The sequence below is a fragment of the Cyanistes caeruleus genome, chromosome 18, assembly GCF_971803275.1.
Source record: "Cyanistes caeruleus chromosome 18, bCyaCae1.hap1.1, whole genome shotgun sequence".
Taxonomy (NCBI): domain Eukaryota; kingdom Metazoa; phylum Chordata; class Aves; order Passeriformes; family Paridae; genus Cyanistes; species Cyanistes caeruleus.
Window position 1 is genome coordinate 9,793,510 of NC_141718.1, and position 21,559 is coordinate 9,815,068.

The window sequence follows — 21,559 nt, forward strand, 5'->3', positions numbered from 1 at the left end:
CAGTCAGTCTGGGCACCACCAGTTTTACTGACCTGAAGCCACTTCCCAGCCCAGCTGCAGGTCCCAGGTGTTTCCTGCTCCTCCAGCAGCTTTGCAGTGAGGCCTGGGGGTGCTTCCTAAGTGCCTAGAGCAGAAATGAGCCTTTGGCTGAACCCGATGGCTATAAAAAGGTAAAAAAGGTGAAGCCAATGCATTTCAACTTCATGAAATCAGGAGCCTTCCCTCTTGTTTTTTCAAGCTGCAGTGACGTGGTCTGACAAACAGGAATCAGCAGCATCCCTGTGAAAACTGGGGATTCCAGAACTCAGGTGGATGCTGCTCCCCCAGGGCAGTTTCATCAGCCCAGCAGTTAAACCATTTCAACAGGATCAGTGTTTTTCCAGGAAAACATCTCCAGCTCCTCCAGACCAAGGCCCAGCAGAGTTAAGGTTGGAGCAGTGCTCACAAGGCTGATCCATCCTGGGACTGCTCAGGCTGGGAGGAAGATGTAAAGTAAAAAATCCATTTCCTGAAAAACCTCCAGTGTCAGGAAACCAAGCCCTGAGGTTCCTGAGGGACACCTGTGGAATATGTCCCCTCCCCATCCCCACCCTGCACCTGTGCTGGGCCACGAGCCACCCCTCCCACAATGACACAGCCAGGCATTGTGATGAACACTTTTATTTACAAATATAATTAAAAGCTCTGACAGTTATTCATGCTCTTCCCTGGAACCTGAAAAATGTTTTTGTTGTTTTGTTGGTTTTTTTGTCCTTTTTTTTTTGTTGGTTTTTTTTTTAAAGTGCATGCAAAAGAAGTAAAGCCTTTTTTTTTCCTCTTTTTATTGTAAGAAAATACACAGTTTGAAAGTGTGAATAATGCAATATTTATGACCAAGATCATGGGGTTGGGGGTGGACTTGGGGGAGGAACAAAACAAAACAAAACAAAACAAACAAACCCCAAAAAACAAATAAAAATAAAACTGAAAAGGGCTGGGATGATCTAACAGACAGTGTTGAGCTCCGGAACGGAACTGGAGAGTGGGGGGTGGCTGGAGCAGGGAGGGACGGGGGGAAAGAAGTAAAAAAATTTTTGATCAGAGAAACAGTTAAAATACAATATGAAAATAAGTAAAAGCTCTCCTTAAATTCCTTCTATACACAAAATACACGATTTGACAAAGCCCAATTTGTGCTACTGGGATCCTGTGGGCTCATTTAAGTGTATTCACATTCTCTGCGACAGCAGAAAATGATTTATGATACAATCAAGAATATGCCCAGGGGCCAGGGCTCGTCCCTGCTGCCCCTGGCATGGTTCTCCTAAAAATCACCACGTCGTCGCCCGCCCCTCCCCACCCCCAAAAAAGTAATAATATGTCACCACTGATATGTACAGCACGATTAAGTTCTTTTTTTTTTTTTCTGTAAAATGTATCAAATTTTTTTTTTTCAATCTTTAATAAAATTTTTTTTATTATTTAATTATTCCTGATGAATAAATACCAAAAAAATAAAAATAAAATAAAATTATGCAGCAGCTAGTTAAGGTAAGGCTGCGGATTCAGTCTCTCTCCCCCTGGGATCGTAGATATCTTTTAATTATTAATATTTTTTTGCTTGTACTTTCATTGATTGGTGGTAAAATGAATGATTGCTCAGAAGCAACATACATCCACTTGGTGGTTTTTTTATGTTTTTTTTTTTTTATGTTTTTTTTTTCTCCATTAAAATTGTCTCCAAAGTTTTCACTGAAACATTTTTAATCATTGCACAGAGACATCAATACTGTGACATACTATGAAAAGACTGCCAGGAGCTGTCCTGCACCGGGACGTGACGGGGGAAAGGGGCCCCTGATGGATAAGAATATACAGGCACTGGTCCGACACGATGTCAGTAAGAGAGACAGAAAGAGAGAGAGCACGCCCGTCAACATGGGGAATGTTGGGTTTGCAAGTTTCATCCTTACTTTGTTTGCTTTTTGTGGTTTTGTTTTGTTTTTTTTTTTTTAAATGGCAAAGAAATTTAACCTCATCTATAGTCCTCCTTGGGATATTCTAATGTGACCAAATTCCCAAAGCCCATCCGCAGGCTCTCCATGTCAAATGTCTCAATCTCTCGCTCCTGCCTTTCCAGCAGAAACTTGATCCTCTCGCTGCGTTCCTTCTGGAGGGCGGCGAGCTCCTCTTCGATCTGCAACAAGCAGGGTCAGCACCCCCAGCACAGCCCCCCTGCCCGCCTGCCCCGATCCCCGCGGAACGTACCTTCTGTTCCAGGTGTGCCCTGCGCAGCGACACCCGCTGCTCCAGCTTCTGGAGCTCCCTTTCGTGCTGTGCTTCTGTCTGCATCTTAATTTTGCTCTGGTACGCGTTGAGCAGCTCCATCTCCTGCTGGAGCTGCAGTCTCAGGGCTTGGCATTCTGCTTCCTGGGCCTCGTCCAGCCGGAGCTGTGAGAGCATCGGGAAAACAACACTCAGATCCCTGCTGGGAATTCCTCTGCTCCCACACAAGTCACACATGACTCTTCCCAAAGCTGCTGGTGTTGGTGGCAGAGGGAGAAAGCAGGAAAGGCTTCATCAACAGCAGCTCTGCTCACACTGAGGCAGAGCCTCAGAGATCCAGTCCTGAACCCCAGCACGCGAGGGGACCAGGGCAAGGATGAATGTTGCACAGCTCACTTACTCCAAGAGGAAAAGTGCCACCTGATGTGTTATTTGAACAGTTTTTGTAACTCAGGGGCTGGAGAACTCCCCCCAGGGTAATGCCAGGCCCCAGAGCCCCCCGAGCCCCCTGCACGTACCGCCTGCGAGGCCATCATCTCATTGATGCTCTGCTCGTACTGCTCGGCCAGGATGGCGAGCTTCCGTGTCTGCTCGTCCTTCAGGCTCTTCAGAATTGTCTTGTGCTCACTCTTTGGAGTTACTTCCAGCTGGTGATTCTTCAGTGCTTTGTACTGCTTAGTTTGCACTTTGCATGTGTCCTGGAACTGCTTTTTGATCTGCATTTCCATAGCCTGCCAAGGAAGGAACGACGTGAAGAGCGCGAAGGCTTTGGGAATGGAGAGGTTGTGGTACATCCACATGGGTGGGGTTGTGGGAACCACAGCTTCCCACAGGGATTAACCTCCAGCTCAGGGCCTGCTGCAGCCTGGCCAGGAACAGCACCCACTGAGCCCTCCTCAGCCCAGGGCACTTCCATCCTCTGCCCCTGCTTCCTGCAGATCACCCAGCCCATCACCTGCCTCCCAAAACACATTTGCTTTTTCACAGCATCATTCCCCTTCCACATCCTGTCCACCTCAACCTTGCACTATGTGGAGGCTACAGATCTGAGAGCTGGCAAGGGTGTGACAGTGACAGCAATGTCCCCTCCGGTGACCAGTGACCACAGGCTGGAGCTGTGCCAACCAGGGAGGCTGAGGCTGGCTATGAGGAAAATAAATACTCCTCCCCAGAGGGTGCTGGCACTGCCCAGGCTCCCCAGGGAATGGCCCCGAGGCTGCCAGAGCTTCCAGGAGCATTTGGACAGTGCTCCCAGGGATGCCCAGGGTGGGATTGCTGGGGTGTCTGTGCAGGAACAGGGGCTGGACCCCCTGATCCCTGTGGGGCCCTTCCCACTCAGGATATTCCGTGAGTCTGTGACAGTGAGAGAAGGAACATGTCTCAGAGGTCTATAAGCACACTGGGGGTGTGCACAGAGCTCACTCAGAGCGCTCTGTGCACTCTCTGGAATCTGAAAGCACCACCCAACCCCTCTCCTCATCATTCTAAGCTGATACCAGCAAGGGCCTGAACAACACACAGCTCATCAGAAACAAGTTCTGTAACACTTTGCTTAGGACTGGACTATTTTACTTAATAGCTTTAATTAGCACAGCACTTTAAAAACCCTCTGTGAGCTCTGGGCTATCCCAGCCCACAGCTGCCCTTAGCCAGAGCTGCTCTGTGCGAAGCAGGGGATGCAAGGGAGAGCACAGGGTGCGGAAAGCAGCGGTCCCTCAGCATGGGGGCTGCGTGGAGGAGGCACGGACAGGAGGACAGAGGCTGGAGGAGGAAGGAAAGCTTGCAGCACCTTCAGATTCTTTGGTTGCTGCCGGAGCTCCATGAAATGCTTCCTGTGCAGCTCCCGCTCGCGCCGCTTGTTGTATTCCAGCTGGTTCTCGAGCTCAGTCTGGTGCTGCAGCCGGATGAGGTCCATGCGCAGCTTCTGCAGCGTGTGCAGCTGCCGGTACTCCAGCTCCCGCGTGGACTCGTCGTGCCGGATCAGCATTGCGTGCTCCATCTCCTTCTGCGTCCGCTTCTTGTTCAGCTCCTGCACACACACACACGCGGCTCAGCGCGGGAATCCTGGCTGCAGAGGCTCCTGCTCACTGCTCTACACAACAGAGGGACTCCACGTGTCACAGGGAAACACAAACCCAGCAGCACCATGGGGATGCTAAGAGTGACCACCTAATGACCATCCATCCATCCATCCATCCATCCATCCATCCGTCCATCCATCCATCCATCCCTCCATCCCTCCATCCATCCATCCCCAGGAGTCCCCAGCAGGTGGCACCAGGACCCCACACAAGCCCTCTGTGCCTGCAGAAACTCTCGGCAGCTTTCAATGAACATATCCCAGGGTGCTCAGGGCTGGGGTGACAGAATCGAGGCTCCTGTCTGCTTTAAATTTCCCTGTGCCCCTGGTGGGTGCTGGGAATGAGCTCCCCTCCCTATCACCTGCACTAGAGTGGCCAAAGCAGAGGTCAATGGCTCTAACACCACCTCAGGTGAGAAAATGAACTGCCCAGGTGGGATCTGGCCCAAGGTGCAGCAGGTTTTTAAAATGAGGCTGGAGCCCGAGGCTCAGGGGGTTGTGCAGTGTTCACCAAGAGCTCCTGCACAGGGTGTCCACAGTTTGGGGTTACCTTCCCCAAGCTCCAAGCCCAGGAAGGGGAAGACACCAGTTCCCTCCCTGATTCCTGCCAGAATCTGTTGTCTCGAGGTGTCAGCCACGCTGTGCAGCATGGAGCTGCCTCCAGCTGTTCCCCTTCACAGAGCTGCAGGTGCATCCCTGATGCAGGCTCAGGTTACAGCCTCGGTGCTGTGCTGCATCAGCACAGCAGGGCTGCCCCACCCACACCGTGCCCAGCACAGGAGAGCCCAGTGCTGCCTCAGCCTCACCAGTTTCTGCAGGAGAAGCAAAACCAGGTAATTATTCTGAGCTGCTGCTCACACGTGCTAATCCTGTTGTAACTCTCAGCAGGAGCACCTGCAAACCTCAGCCCCTGTGGCTGCTACACCCAGCACAGGTTTGAGCTGAGAGGATGGGGAAGGAAACAAGGCCAGGGTTTCCCTCTGCCCTCTTGGCCCTAAGGGTGTAGCACGTGTTTACACTTCAGCAAAACTCGACCCCTGACAGCCAAGATTTAAAATTACATTACAAAATTACTGGTGTGCCAAAATGCCTTCCCACTGGCACAAAGGCAGTTGGGGCACTGAGCAGGCAGGAGGGAGCTGTGGCACGTGTGCCTTCATCCCAGCACAGCTCAGCCAACCTCTCCCATGCCCATTCCACACCTGATTTCAGTTCACACAGCATAATCACACACTGTCCTTCCACTTCCCTCAAACGCTTTCCCATTTGCACACAAACAACATCCATGGTTAGTTAAAATATGGAAAACACATTTTGGAAGTGTTATTTACTTCAGGTGATCCAGGTAGTTAGTAATGGCACATTTGAATTAGTAGGGATGAAATTTTCAGGGAATAAAAACTCAGACCATTCTGAAAGTTAGGTCTCTCATAAGAGCTTAAATGCAGGAGGTCAGAGGTGTGTTCCTGGTTAAATGCCATGCTAGGTAACTCAACTCTCTCATCCCTGCCACAGAGATGACATGACCTAATAAAGGTGCTCAGATCTGAATTTTTGGAGTCAAATGTTTTCAGGGTGCCTGGGTTGAGATGCCTGGATCTCAGCAAAGCAGCTTCGCAGCTCCAGTCACATCTGGACCCAAGGGCAGCAAAGCTCTGAACAAGTACAAAATATACTGGAAAACCTGAGGGTAGCAGGCCAAGCACAACTGGAAACTTTTGACCACTCTTCACTCAGTTTTCACTAAAACACCCTCTTCATCTGAGTTTTTATCCAAAAATAACATCAATGAAAAACTCAGATACCACAGTGATGGCCACAGGAACATCTCCAAGTGGAAATACTTTCTCCAAAGTGGTGTTTGACCACAGGCAGCCTTGAGGCAAGGGGCAAAAATCAACGAGGGGAAGCAGGATGTGAAAAGCTGCTCCTTGACATCCCACATATCCCCATCCCACAGCTTTCCCTGACCCTCCCCACAGCCCAGACTGGGGCAGGACCCCCAAACCCAACACTCAGGAGCTGGGATGAAGCACCAGGCCCAGAGGAGGGGCCCACAGGGTGTTTCTGTCTGCAGTCAACACTGCCATCCCTCAACTGATCAAAGCAGCCCCAGCAGTATGGAAAACCATTTCCTAAAACTTGCTTTTGTTTTTCTCAGCTCTATTTAGCAGCTAGAAACATGAAGACCTAATTTCAGCAAAGACACAAAGCTAAGGCAGTTAAGGAAATGCTGGGAGAGGAAGTGAGGAGTGCCATACTTCCCGAATGTTCTGCTGCTCCATCTCGTGCCTCTTGATCATCGTTTTTCTCTTGAAGAAACGGCAGTTTTTGTCGTAGTAGAGTCTCTGCTGGCTGAGAAGCTGGGCCTCCTCTTCAGCCTGTGTGTGCTGCAGGTTCTCTTTGTGTTTGGATATCCTTTCTTGCTTCTCTTTCTTGGGCGTGCTGTGGTCCTCATTCATTTCCTGCAGGGTCAAAACAAGGCTTCCCTTAGCACCACAGTGACACAGGACCTGGGGGACCTTCCTGGCTCCTCCTCTGCCATTCAGTTCATGGAAGGACAAAATCCTACTGCAAAACCAACAGAACCAGACCTATCACCTGGCCATGTTCAGCCCTGCTGCCCCTACAGCTGTACCAGGACCTACACCGAGAGTAGGAGGAAAAGTGGCCACCAAGCTCCTTGATAATAGTTTTCTGACCTTTACCTTGACAGCAAATTATTTTTGCAATGTGGTGCAGACACCATTTAAATAATGCATTTTGACACAGATAAGCTACACATGAAGTTACTTCTCTTCCTAATTTATGTAAGTGATCACAGAGCTTTTAGTCAAGGGACATTGAATGGCTGCTCTGATTACTTGAAAAAAAAAAAAAGGATGAGGAGAAAGGGGAAGAAGAACTCACTGTGAAGTCCCATTTTCCCTCATCACCCTTGGTTTCAAAGATTCTGCTCTACAGCAAATTGTGAAGGCACCTGTAGCCACCCTCACAAATTGTTCTGGAAATGCTGCCAGATGCTCCCAGTTCCTGAAAATTCACTTGCTGAGAATCCAAATTTGCTTCCAAGCCTGACAATATCCCTTAAACCCCTGGGCCGGCCCAGGTCTATCAAAAGGAAAAGGTTTATCAAAAGGAAAGACTGGTTTGTGTTCATTCCACACCCCTTCAGACCCAAAAATGAGGGTTTCTTGCCTCTTTAATCTTTTCCTTGCAAAGCTTGTATTGTTTCTTCTGACTTTCTAAAAAGGTCGCCAGGTCTTTCTTTTGCTGAGCCAAAATCTGTTGCTGGAATTTCTTTTCATCTGCTGCAGCTGCCTTTGCCTGCAATGTACAGAGAGGGGAAAAAAATAACAAAAAAAAAAATAACAAAAAAAGGTGAGTGAGCAGGTGCAGAACGCAGCACAAATCAGTGTTGTGGTTCTTGGTCAGTCATTTTGGTGACTGCGCTAGACAAAGCCATGAGTACTCAGCTACAGAAAAGCTGTTTGCAGAGCAAATGCTCAGGTAAGTCTGAGGGCCTCCCTGTGCTTCTCATCTCCCCACCAAAACCACCCCAGAGGGCACAACCACATTATTATGTGGATTAATGTGCTGTTTATAGACTGAGTGACAGTTTTGTCACCCCCTCAGCTGAGGTAAAGCTCCCACCAAGGTCCCCACAGCCCCTTCTCTGCAGCTGTGGCACTGGTGGATGCCAACAGAGTGCCCATCAGACAGAAAGGTGACTCAAGGCTGCTTCACCAGGGGCACAAGGTCACAGAATCACCAGCTTGGAAGAGATCTTCAAAATCATTGAGTCGAATCCATGCCCTAACACCCCACTGAGTACCACATCCAATCCCTTTATAAACACATCCATGGATGGTGACTCCACCACCTCCCTGGGCAGATCATTCCAGTACTTTATCACCCTTTCTGTAAAATTTTTTTCCTAATATCCAACCTAAATTTCCCTTGGCACAGCTTAAGCCTGTCCTCTCATTCTGCACCTCAGACCACGCATTTGAGCAGCAACTCCCACAGCCCCCCCGGAGACCTGGATTCTCCTGTCCCTCAGATCCTCAGGGACAGCTCCCTGCACTCACCTCCTTCTCCATCACAGCCACTTGTTTCTTGGCCAGCTTCTCCAGCTCAATGGACGAGTTGTTGGCGTGTGTCTCCACCTCCTTCTGCAGCTTGAGGCGGTGCTCGTCCATCTCGGCCTTCAACTTGTTCTCCAGGGCGATCAGCTGCTTCTGGTGCTGGCGCCGCATCCGCTTATATCCTGACATCTGTTCCCGCAGCTCGTTCTCCTGCTCATGCTCATGGATCTGTCTTGTAACCTGGGGTTGGGAACAGGGCAACAAGTGCTCCATGGCCTTGCTTCCCACACAAGCTGCTGCCATGCTGGCTGCTCACTGGAACCCAGGCCCTGCTCTGCTGCGCTCTCAGGAATCAACGGGGTTCAGAGGTGCCACAAGGTTTCTCTCTCCTAACTTTTAGCCACCGTCTTTTCCTGAAACTTTTATGTGCTTTCAGTAACACAGCATAAAATGCCATATTGCAAATGAAGGAAGGGACTGGTTACTTATCACTCCAGGACACACCGGAGGAGATCTGGGAACAAAGGTGGCTGGTGGACAACGTTCTTCAGACACCAGGGACAACCTTATTGAGACACAGGGCTCAGATCCTGAGTGTGGCCTGGACTCCCAAGATGCAGCCAGAAACCCCCACAAGCCACCAGTTCTTTCCTTCCTCCTCAAGTCAACCCCATGCCAATTCAATCCTTCAACATCTATTTTCTGCTAGGAGGAGCCTCCTTCAAAATTTCCCCTTAAAATCCAAGATGATGACAGACTGAGCTCATTCCTTCCCAGAATTGAAAGTTTTCTAACAAGGGAACGCTGTTCTGGAACTGTGTGCTCTTAACAAGATTGATCAGATGGTCTAAGCAGATTTTAAACCCTGCTCAGCTGAAACAAACTCACAAGTTCCACATTCATTTCCATGCCCAAGTGTATCCATGTGAAAGAAGAAAAAAAACAAAACCCAACAGGCTGTGCCAAAAATGTTCAGAAGAAAATGCAAATGATAATGCTTCCACTTCAAAAGAAGAAAAGTGTCCAAGACTGGTTATTTTGTTGAAGACGGTCTCAGGAACTTCACTTATGAAAATCTGCTGATCATTTATGTGACCTGAGAACCAAAAACCTGGCATGTGTGTGGAACTGCAGCCCCTGATTCTGTACAAGGAGACCTAAGTGTGAAGAGCTCAGTCCTTTGAAGGTGATCACTGAAACTTTATGAACCAAGAGTCCCTCCTGCAGCCTGCCTTCCTGATGGATTCCTCCACAGCAGCCCAAAAAACTGGCCCCTACTACAGCGCTGTTGTCATTTGAAGGCAGTTTTGTGGAGATTTCGGAAGTTCAGACAAAGGATGGGATACACCTAGAGAGCTGGGAAGGCTCACAAGGACAGAAGAGCAGCTGTTTCAGGGAGCTGCCATCCCAGTGCACTTGCTGGCTCCAGGGCTGGGAGGTGACAGGAAGCCACGTCGGAGCTCCAAAATGAACAGGTAAACACCCTGAGGTCACCCAAGGCAGGCAGCTAGTGCCACCTGTCTTGCTTCAAGTGACTCCCAACACCTGGGAGGAGTGTGAGGAGGAACTCAGGAAGAGCCTCCCCAAGACTGCAGAGCCAGAGAACCAGCCTGAGCACAGCACTGTCAGACTCAGCTTGATCACTTCAGTGAGGCCGAGTATCCACCACCAGCTGATGGTGATGGACAAACCACTTCCTTCCTACAGGAAATTTCAGAATGCCATTTTGGAGTGGGCTGGATTAAGCACACTGACATCTCAGCAACTGCTGTAACAGAGCAGCCTGTAAATGCCTGAGACCCAAACAGATCTAAGGCAGGCACCAGGATTAGGTGGGACTGGAGGAATGACCACAGAAACACAAACACCATGTGAGCCCTGGCTTCTGCTACAGGTCAAAAAGCTTTTGGTTCTTCCAAGTGTACCAAGGACAGCCACACTTGGAAGAAGTTGGGAAGTGTTGATAGGAACTTGCACATTTCAGTCAAGTCCAGCAAGAGTAAGATCTCTGCCAGAAGCTTCCAGGTAAGGAAGATTTCTCTGAGAATCCAAGTGAAGGGTAAGAGGCAGATGCCAGGTAAGACAGGCAGACCACCAACACTTCACACATGCCACTGACAACGTTCAGTGACATCCAGCTGGGAGAGAACAGCCTTGGTCAGGCACTTGAAGAGAAATGGAGATCTGGGAGCCACCAGCAGTACAAGATCTTCCTGGATGTGCTATTTTTGGGGCCCGGCCCTTTTGTGAGCAGTGGGATGTTCTGCACGGCACGCTCCGTTCCCAGACGTTGGCAGAACAAAGCAAGCAGCAAGAGCCTAAGAAAAAATGGATCTAAGGATCCTCCAGCAACTTTGCCAATCTCCTTTGGTCTGATCTCTAATGAGATGTAGAATGTGCACTTGTTTTATTTACAGAAAAACTCATTAACTTTCATCCTTCTTTTTTTTCCCTGCTCCTCTGCACCCCATTTCCAATTTTGCTCAGCTTTATCATGACAAGAATTCCATCTTGGAAAGATTTCCCATGAAATCTAGGATATTTATCCCTAACAATAGGATGCAATTGCTAATTACAAGCCTAGCTGATAAAGCCTTCCAGTCACAACAGAAGATGAGACATTAAAAAGTCAGAAGAACACAAAAGCAGTGCCTCATGCTAAAGATGAGAGAGGAGAGCAGCAGACTTGGTGGACATCTCGTGGATTTAATGTCCCCGTTCAGCAAGCTCATGATAAAGACTTCATTTATCACCTTCATCTCCAGTCAAGTCCAACACTCCTCAGGACACTCTTCAAAGACAAAGCCTGCACAGGGTGATCTCAGGGATGGGAGAATGTGGAAGAAATGAACATGAGTTACTGTACATGCCCAGTTCAGTACCAGAGAAGTCCTTCAGACTATGAATGAATAAAGGATTATGGTTTTAAAGATTAAGCCCCTAATGAATGAACAGCTCCAGCAACCATTTTAACAAGAAAATTTGGGATGTTCCAGTAATCACCTTTCTGGTGCTCTTAGACAAAGACTCTCGGGACCCCATGCACTATTTGGAATATCCTGAGTGGGAAGGGCCCCACAGGGATCAGGGGGTCCAGCCCCTGTTCCTGCACAGACACCCCAGCAATCCCACCCTGGGCATCCCTGGCAGCGCTGTCCAAACACTCCTGGAGCTCTGGCAGCCTCGGGGCCATTCCCTGGGGAGCCTGGGCAGTGCCAGCACCCTCTGGGGAAGAACCTTTCCTGATATCCAAGTTCAACCTCCCTGGCACAGCCCCAGCCTTTCCCTGGCTCCTGTCCCTGCTCACAGGGAGCAGAGATCGGAGCTGCCCCTCAGGAAGAAGTCCACAAACATAACCCCACAGATTATCATGAGGCAAAAGGTGATAACTACAAAATAAATTTGTTCTCCATATAACCAGGAAACATCAGGATGCTTCACACCAGAAAGCTGCAGTTTCCTGGAGCTCTCCCTGCAGCACACAACAATCAATCATGTCATCAGGAGAACCAATAACCTGTATAAACCAGAACAGCTTTTATTAAGGTATGACATTTTCTCAGTTTCTTATCACTCTGCATCTTTGGCACACACAGAACTGAGAACAGAGATGTCTTTTCCAACCTACTCCCACAGGCAGTTCATTTGCCATAAAATCCAAACTTTCTTTCACCCCTCCAAGATTTTAGCTTTACGTAAGGAAGCTGAGCTCACACCTTCTCCTCCAAACCAGCAGCTCTTTAGAGTTCCCTTTTCTACATTGTTTATCCAAGATAGTGAACCCTCTCCTAGAGGACAGCAATTCTCACCTATCAACAACCAAAATTCTGAGCTCCTCAGTGCTGGAGGAAGCAGAGCTCTGAGCAAAACACTGCCAGCTGCTTCTCACAGCAAGAGGAGATGAGAAAGAACAAGTCCAAAATTTTAGAGGAAAGGTTTACAAAGGCAGCAGCCAGATGAGTCCATTGGGGGAAACTCAACCCTTTGGAATAAAACATCAGTGCTTCAGCAGAAGAGGGTGCAAGGTACCTGGTTCTGGGGCCAGGCTGCCCTGGTGCCATTTTCCTGGCCACATCCAGGGAATCCTGCTCATATGGACACAGACACTTGGCTCTGCAGGCCCCAGATGAGATCACATCATTCTTTTGCTGGAATTTGGACTTCAAAGAGAACACCAAGGCCCTTGATAGAGTCTTCACTGTCTGATCTTTCTATGAAATGAGATGTCAGATGTGAGGGAGGAATCCTTCCCTGAGAGGGTGGGGAGGCCCTGGCACAGGGTGTCAGAGAAGCTGTGGCTGCCCCTGGATCCCTGGAAGTGCCCAGGGCCAGGCTGGCTGGGGCTGGGAGCCACCTGGGATGGTGGAAGGTGTCCCTGCCATGGCAGGGCTGGAATGAGATGAGCTTTAAGATCCTTTCCAACCCAACCCATTCTGGGATTCTATGAAGTTTTAACTACTTGATCATTGCCTTTGAAAACTGTAAAAGCAGCTGTTGAGGAGATGCACGAGGCAGGGAGGACCTAAGGGGTCAAGCTTGAAAGACACCCACAAGTGCAGATCAATGCATCTCTGAAGAGATTCAAAAAACAGCTTTCCCTTGAAATGTGGAGAGGTGTAGTCTCATCAACATGCAGAACCTCTGCCCTTCTTTTCAAACAACAGCTTGCTGTGTTTCAAGAGATTTCTGGTTGTAACTTTTAATTTATGGATCACTGATAATCTGTGAAATGATATGGAGATGTAGGCACCCGGCCTCCATTTCACATGGCAACTTTTACTCCAACAGCAGAAATATGCAAGGCATTTTCCACCACTGTTCCAGGTGAGTGATGGTTACTGCTACCACACAAAACTGATCAAAGAGAAAAGTGGTGCAGAAGAAAATGACTACTAAAATTGCTGATTGAATTATGACCGAAGTTAAGCTCCTTCATCTTTCTTACCCACATTTGCTCATTTCCATTATTTTCTTTAATCTGAGCAATATTAAAACACTACTGCAGGACTCAAAAGGGGATATCCACAGCCTGTTTCTTTGAGGACAGTTCATTTGACTATTTTCATGGGAGGTTTGTTCAGTTTCCTTCACATTCACTTGATGCTTTTGCAGATTAACAGGGCAAGAGAATCATTCTTCAAACCACTGGGTCATCTGGAGTGTTCAGCTATCTAATACAAGCTCCTGTGTGACCTCTGCACTCCCTGAAACTGCTGCAGCTTGTTTTTGGAAAGAGATCCAACTTGTACACTGGAGTACTTTCAGGAATGCCAGTCTTACCTCCATCTGCAATATCTATGGGGAGAAGAGCAAGGACTTGATGGCCTCAGATCCTGGACTGCACCAGCAGGAACAGCTGTGGAATGATCAGCCCCAGACTTGGTGCTTTTCTCCTAAAAACACTGCCCTGGTCTCATGTTCAGGGGTAGTTTTCAGCAAGTCCCATAAAAGGAGGTTTTTACACCCAAATATAATTCCACATCATTGAATCTGGGGCCAGAACGCCCGTTTTTGATTCTCTGCAATACAGGCTACCTGATGCTCCCAAGTGCACAACCTGTGCCCAGGAAGATGTTCCCAGCTGCTGAGAAATGGACAGCAGCCAGGAGGCAGGGAACCATCAAAGCTTGCTGGTTTGCTTGTTTTCAACCACTGTGGGACCTTGAGCACCCATTCACACAGCAAAAATCTTTCCCAGCTGCCATTGAAAGAGTAAATTAACTCAGAGATGAATAAAGCCTGGGTTCACACTACGAATTCTAGGCATGTTTAGGTAATTCTCCCTCTATCAGCTCCATGACTGACCTTGCCCTCCCCACAAATACTGGACAGGGAAGAAGGAAGAAGTTGTCCCTTGGCCAGAGGAGCAGCAGCATCCAGCACCTGTCCTCACTGACACCATCCAGGCACTGACTGGTGGCAGCGGTAAAAAGTGCTCCAACAGAAGCACTGGCACCCAGATTTTGTGCAATGGGTTTAAACTTTTATTTTCTTGCCCTGGATTTCCATTTTGGAACATGAAGAGGTGGGAATGGAAGATTATTAAAGGGAAAATTCATCACCATGAAATATTTCTGTGGCAAACACAAGGACAGTTCTGCCCCGCCACACAACCTCAGAAGTAAGAACACACCAGTACCTCCTGGAGTGCCCAGGTGGTGTGTTGGGAACTTCCCTCTACACTGGGAAAGGGAGATGTGTGTGTGAGAAGGGGACAACAGAGCATGCTCCACAGAAAACCCAAAAAAGAGAAGCTCTTCAAAAACATTTCCATCTTCCACACCCAAAATTAATTTTATCTTTATCATCATTTGGTCACCGAAGCAGAGAGATTCAGCAAATCTGAATTTCTGATGGAATTAAAAGGAATTTAGGCAGACACAATCCCAGCCCCACAGCAGGCTGCCATGGGATTTAGGAATGACCTTGGGATATCAGCTGCCCTCCCCAGAGCTCAGGGATATGGGAATACCTCACAGACCACATTTTCACTAGCTCCCAAAGGGAGATATCCCATGCTATCCCTTCAAGCCACCCAGGTAGCCCAGGGGTGACATTTCCAGGGAAGACAGGAGCTGTGGGCTCTGCTGCTGAAGGCAGGCCACAGGGTGCAGCAGCTTTGCATAGGGAGTAAAAGAACATGAATATATTCATCACACATATCAATTTATCAATGAAATTGTATGTCTGGAGTATGATACATGAGTCATTCATCATTTCTGCCCTCCAGCCAACCTAACTGGGTCCTGCTTTTATCTGCTCAGTGCAGGCAGTAGAAGAGCTGGCACTACACTGGGTGCAAACACACACACACACACACTCTCAAAAAGGAAAATTCCCAGGCCAGAGGGTCTCCAGGAGAGCAGGGATCCTGCCCCTGTCAGGTGTGCTGCATGAAGTCCTCTAACACAGTACACACACATTTCTAGGTCACTCTAAACTGGGGGGAGCAGGGGACACCAGCCTGGGGGGCACTCGGGGTATGGGCACCCAGAAATACACCAGCAAAAGATGGGATTCAGATGCTCCCAGGAAGCACCTGGGCAGAAGCCTGAATGCCACAGCATCATTTTAGGTTTAAACAGCAGCAACAATCACACAGAAAAATATGGGCTGCTGGCTCTGCTGCTGCTTCCCACCTGTCACAGCCTTTAGCTGTGGTCAGACACACACACACACACACACAGACACACACACCCCGTGTCTTGTGCATGCAGGAACGGGAAGCGATTCTGGGGATCCAGAAATGGTGGTCTGGAAGGAGAACCCCCATGGTGGAGGCAGGAGAAAGCGGGAAGGGGAGGGCTCACTGGTGTAATTTCGGGGTTGGTCCAGGATGATGTCATAGCACTGAGCAAGTGCCATGGCCAAACCATGGGGACTTTCTAATGCTTCCCGTCCATCTGACCTCTAATACCAGCGGGCTGAAATATTTAATAGGACATTCATTTTACCTCTGAAGGGCCATTTTTCAGTGCTTTCCCTGGAAAAGGCTGCTCCCAGCCCGGCTGGATGCGGGTGGGGGAGGCGGCACACAACTAACTCTTCCGGCACACACCCCTTTCCCTACTACAAAGGCATCCACAGCAATCACATTTGCAATAGTACAAATCTTGATGGATTCATCCCATCCCCCTCCCCTTTGTAAGCCCACAGCCCGCTGTAAGCCCTCTCTCCCTTATCGCAGCCCAGCAATCCTTCCAAGAGATCGGGCTGGAAAATGCAGTCACGGTACAGTTGCTTGAAATAAATGAATGAATGAAAAAAAAAAAAAAATAAAAAAACAACAAGCAGGCATCAGCTCAGGGCGGGCAGCAGCGATCTTATTGTTCCCAAAACCATCTGCATCTGCAGCTCCACGGCGTTCCAGCAGCTCTCACACACCTCACACACACTTTATGCACAAGCAGATAAATATATTAACAAAAGGGACAGGTGGGAAATGGAGGCGGAGGGGGGAGAGGACGAGACGATATTAACTTCACCCGGGAAGCTGGGTTATCTCACACTGGAAATGCACACAGAAATTCAACATATTGCACATTTCCATCTCTCTCTCTCTCTCACACACACACACACACAGAGGTAAAATCTCTTTCAGTGCAATATCCAGTTGCTATGCCAACAGCACCAGCAGCAGGGGAGGCGATGGCAGCGAGGGGAGTGGGGTGGGATGGGTGGGGTGGGATGGGGGCTCTTACCAAAGATGCTGATTTGATTGTGGCAAAGCGCTCTCGGTTCCGGTAGTGGAGGGCCTGATTCTGCACTGACTGGGTAGGCCGCACCTCAGGCCTGCGATCCCTGTGGCCCACCTCATCCCTTATAAATACATGATCCTGCAGAAATGGATAAAAACAAGGAGAAAGTCCGGCTGTGCTCTTCCCGCGGCGGCTGCCTCTCTCTCACCCCTCTGTCTGCACAAGCGCGGCTGTAGGAGAGGCATAGTTCAGCTCTCTGCTTAGCCCCGGCAGCTCCCACCGTACAAAATGAATAAGCAACACATTGCAGCTCGGCGCGTCAGCTGATCGCTAGCAGGATGCCTCCGAATCCCTGGATCGGGCTGCCTTTTTTTTTTTTTTTTTTTTAAAATCTCTTTTTTTTTTTTTAAACCTCCAGTATTACATATGTGCCAGAAAAAAGCCAGCCGGGAGCAGAAAGCAGAGCAGGGCGATCGGAGTCCTCGGGAAGGTCGGGTTCAAGCACTGCAACCCAGTGATCCTGGTGAAAACGTGATTCCCATGTCTAGCCACGGAGATCCTGTTCCCTTTTAACACCACAGCAACATCCTGCCTCATTCCCTTTGCCGAGCCGTGTGTCCTCGATAGGCTTTCTTTGTCCCTCGTTTGCTATCTGCTGTGGGGGACGAGCATCCTGGCTAAATCCACGGCAGGCTGGAGAGGACCGGGAAAGCCTCCGTGACCACTCAGGGATCCTGCTTTCCAGTCATGATCCTGCACAGTTCTAGCACTTTCTCTCCACAGCCCACAAAGGATTTTTTTTTTTTTTTTTTTTTTTTTTCCTCCTCTCTTCCCTTTTTAAAGCAACAGCTCCCAGGTTTTAGCAGGAATGGTTCCCGGTGCTGCTTCCCTCCTGCTCCCTGGCAAGGCTTTGCCGGGAGCAGCTGTGCCTTTTCCAAACGGCACGGGCAAATTTGGGAGTGGAACAAAGCTCCGGGAGAAACCCTCCTCAGAAAGACCAGCCAAAAAACCACACCACCACGGTTTTCCCAACTGGAATGGTGAGTGCCAAAACGAGCGCACCTGCAGGGATGTGCAGCACACCTCGGGGATGGAGCAGCCTTTGGACACGCGGCACACCCCACCAGCCTGGGCTCTGCAGGGCCACGCTGTCACACACCAGGGTCATGACTCCCATCCTCAACCTCCAGCTCATAAAACCTCACCGGAGGACTGAGATTCTTCCTGAATTAAATCAAGTTTCCAGTTCTGTGGGGTGCAAAACAAAGGCTGCCAGTGCCCAGGAAGCCCTTGCAGGGAAGAGCTGCCTCCAGGAGCAGGACCAGCTCTGCCACTGTGCCATGCCTCAGGGCAGCCCCACAGTGAGAAAGCAGCCACCATGGAATGGGGTCTCCATCAGGACACTGCTGTCACCCCCGTGCTCCTTTCCCACCCCACAGACACCTGGTTTTCCCCTCTGCTGGCCTCCATTTCCAGCTGCTTCTCACCACACACACTCAGACCTTTTCAACAGGATTCTGGAAATGAGCTCAAGCAAAAGCCAATTAGGTGCAGAAATGCTGATATCAAGAGCTGAACATTGCATTGATTACAAGTGCTTTAACCCCAAAACCTTTCCTTATCCTTCATTTGGAGTGTTCCCAGTCCATGCTCACCTTTCCCTTGCCTTTGCACAGTGCCCAAGGCCACCACAGAGCCAAGTCTGCACCAACTCCTCTACACCCACACAAGGGTCACAGAATGAGCCAAAACAGCTAAAAAGGACAGTTCTCCACAGAGATACAGAGTGTTACAAAAAATTGCAGTTTCATTTTGTATTGGTCATCCTTATACTGGCATTTGTGGCACTGTCTGACAGGAAAGGCAGTGAGACCACAGGAGAAATCACTGAGAATTGGGCTGATCACAGATCTCCAACTTGTTCACACTGATGTGATGGGCTGGGCTCTTGGACTTGCCCACGTTTCTGAGAATGAGCCACATCTGAGGCTCTAGAACAGCCAACCCCAAAAACTCCTAGTTCAACATTTTAAATCCAACAGCATCACTCAGCTTCATCTGACCCACATCCTCACCAGAGGGATCTCAAAGCCTGTAGTGAAGATCCACACCAGACTCACCCACCTGAACCACAGATGAAACATCAGCACCCAGGAGCCACCACAAAACGAAGGTGGGGACAGGACAAACGTCACCCCTGGTCACACACTGAGCCTGCAGCAGCACCTGTGAATGCACAGGGTTCCCAAGGCCTGCTAAGCAATACCCCAATCCCTGGATCATCTCCATTCTCTCCATTTCGTTGGAATGGCAGGGGAAATGGGAAATATTAAATCCAGAGAAGCTGCAAATCACTGAAAAAATACCCTGACTTTTTAAATGGGAATTCAGACTTTTCAGAATGCTCCAAAACTCCACCTAAAAAAACAAGTTTAAGTTGCAATTGCTTTTTATGATGGAAAATTAATCTGTAATTTACTTTTTGCTATCCAAGAGATGGATTTTCAGAGAGCAGAGTGTCACTCTGGCCTTGTTTTATGGGATCTCTGGTTACCTCAGTGCACACGAGAAGCTCAGAGCAGAATTAAATTGCACTTCAGGAACGTGAATTAACCACATTCTGCATTTCAGACTCAGCTGGGCAAAGAATGGGAAAATTCCTTTGCAACTGAGCAAGCCAAAGGACCAATTTCAAGGGGACAAAAACCTCTGTGGTTGTTCTTAGCACCCTTTAATCAGGGGTGTGAGCATTCTGCAGCAGACAGGCACACACCAGCTCTCAGCTAAGCACAGGGAACCTTCATAGGCACAATATTTTTTTGGAAAAGCTGTCCCACTACCAAAAATAAAAACACTTGGCACAAAGAGTTACCAAATCTAACAGGTTCCACTGCCCCAGGGACAGCTGGTAGAGAAATAAACCTACGAGGAGCCACATCTCCACCAGCAATCCTCAGACGAGGTGACTGATGGCAAAGACAAACACCTCCCTACAAACCCAGGAAAACAGAATTTTGCTACTTTTATTTTAAAATAGAACTCTTCTTCTCCCAAAAACTTGCTAAGAGAAACTGCAGTTGTAACTGTTGGCACAGATAAGGAAATTTTATTTCCAACTTTTAGCTTCAGATGCATGGGAAACAAAGACCCAAAATTGTTAACCCAGCTCAAGCCACCCAGTATGTAAAATCTGACTGAAAGCACCCCAGAAACTCATCAAGTTTGAGTCAGGGTACCTCTCAGCCCCAAATCTACACTTCAAACCTTGGGTTTTTTTAAAGTAACATATCTTCTGTATACACTTCATTTTCTACCTGTTTTCTGTGTTTTTTTGCAATATTTGCCTTAAAGATGCAACTTTGGGCATGCTCAGCTCACAACTCACTCATTAAAATCCTTTAATTCAGGGCCAACAATCCAGAATCTTCAACTTCCTACTCAAGGAATAATTTTTTCTTCTGACTGTATCATCCTCATAAACAGTTTTCAGGTTGACCAGAACAAAGGGGGGATTTGGCTGGGACATTGCCAGGCAAAAACCTTTCTCAAATATTCCCACAGCATTATCTGAGCAGAGCTGGTAGAATTCCCAGTGGTGCTTCCAGCTGGATCTGAATGGCTGCTCCTGGTGTATTGCCTGAGCACCTCACAATGAGTTTGTGTCAAACCACGAGTTCAAAACCCACCACAGAGTGGATTTCGCTCTGAGTCCCATCCCAGTTCTACCACACACTCTCTCTTCATCCTCCTCCTCCTCACTGAAAAAAGGCCTTTACCATCCAAATTCTGCCCAGCCCAAAGCTGGGACACCTCCACCTTCTCCCTTTCACACGGGGGTTTTTTGCTATGCACACCAAATGAAACCTCCACAGACACAGGAGGACTCCAACTGCAAGGGCTGCCAGTCTCCTACACAAACAGGAAAGGCAATTTCCAAGCCACACTAAGGACTTCTACGGAATTGCAGCAAATCCCTGCTTTCTAGGAATTTAAAGAGCAAGGAAAAAAACAACAATGTGGCACAGTTTGTCTTAATGCACTGCATTAAGTGCCTCGATAATTGACAGGCAGGTTTAAGCTCTCTCCATGCACAAAATTCCCCACAAATGCTGAAATTAATTGGAGCAGCAACAGGAGATGTGCACAGGTTACTTTCCAGGATCTGCGAAGTCACTCAAGTTGCAGCAGTTATTGCAAAGGTACTTTATTATTACAGACACTGGGTGAGAATTTGTGATGATCAACTACAAACATCCTCTTTTTCCTCTTTTTATTATTAATCAGATCTTAATCACAAGATTTCCCTGACATTTTACTGCCCAAGTTTCAGAAAGCACTGATGATTTTAAGATTGAAGCAGGAAACAGCTACAACTGAGTACTGCAGTTGAAAAAAAACCAATATTGTACTGGCTTTTTTTGTTTAGATTAAAAGATTACAATACCTTATCATTATAGTTTTGCAGAAATAAAATAATAATAAATGCATTGAGGATAATGAAATAATATTTCTGAGAAGCCACCTGTGCTCACACTGTCATTTACCAGCAGCTGGACAAAACAGGTGACAAAACATCTCTGATGCACCAGCTGATGCCTACACTCACTTTATTGTCTTCCTCTGGGAGCCAAAAATCTTTATCCTCATTTTTAGGATGAATTAACTGATATTTATCTGATTTTAAAATCTGGGTTATGCATCTTTGAAGCACAATGCATTTGGAGTTGAACTCCCTGCCGTGTTTTGTTGTTTTTTTTGGGGCTCTCAGATACAACTGTGTTTGTATCAGAGCTGTAATTTACTCTTCAGCTCTCAACCTGTGCAGCTGAACAACTCCTAAAGGGAGATGGATGTGAGAATGTGTATCCATAGGCAAGATGACCCTTGGATGGAATAGCAGAGTTATTTAACCATTATCAGAAGAGACC

General features: G+C 48.2%; 1 protein-coding gene across 12 annotated transcripts in view; it reads right to left on the bottom strand.

Annotated features, from left to right (window-relative positions):
- Nucleotides 1–644: 644 nt before the first annotated feature.
- Nucleotides 645–21,559, bottom strand: part of TAOK3 (TAO kinase 3) — a 74,295-nt gene continuing 53,380 nt past the window's right edge. For all 12 annotated transcript variants that reach the window (XM_086856042.1, XM_086856035.1, XM_086856045.1 and 9 more), the window contains 8 exons: nt 16,635–16,769; nt 8,437–8,673; nt 7,544–7,672; nt 6,607–6,810; nt 4,055–4,294; nt 2,784–2,996; nt 2,248–2,430; nt 645–2,176 (listed from right to left, as the gene is read on the bottom strand). In XM_086856042.1, coding sequence (XP_086712168.1) covers nt 2,015–2,176; nt 2,248–2,430; nt 2,784–2,996; nt 4,055–4,294; nt 6,607–6,810; nt 7,544–7,672; nt 8,437–8,673; nt 16,635–16,769 — 1,503 coding nt within the window. In that variant the 3' untranslated portion in view covers nt 645–2,014. The remainder of the gene's footprint in view (nt 2,177–2,247; nt 2,431–2,783; nt 2,997–4,054; nt 4,295–6,606; nt 6,811–7,543; nt 7,673–8,436; nt 8,674–16,634; nt 16,770–21,559) is intronic.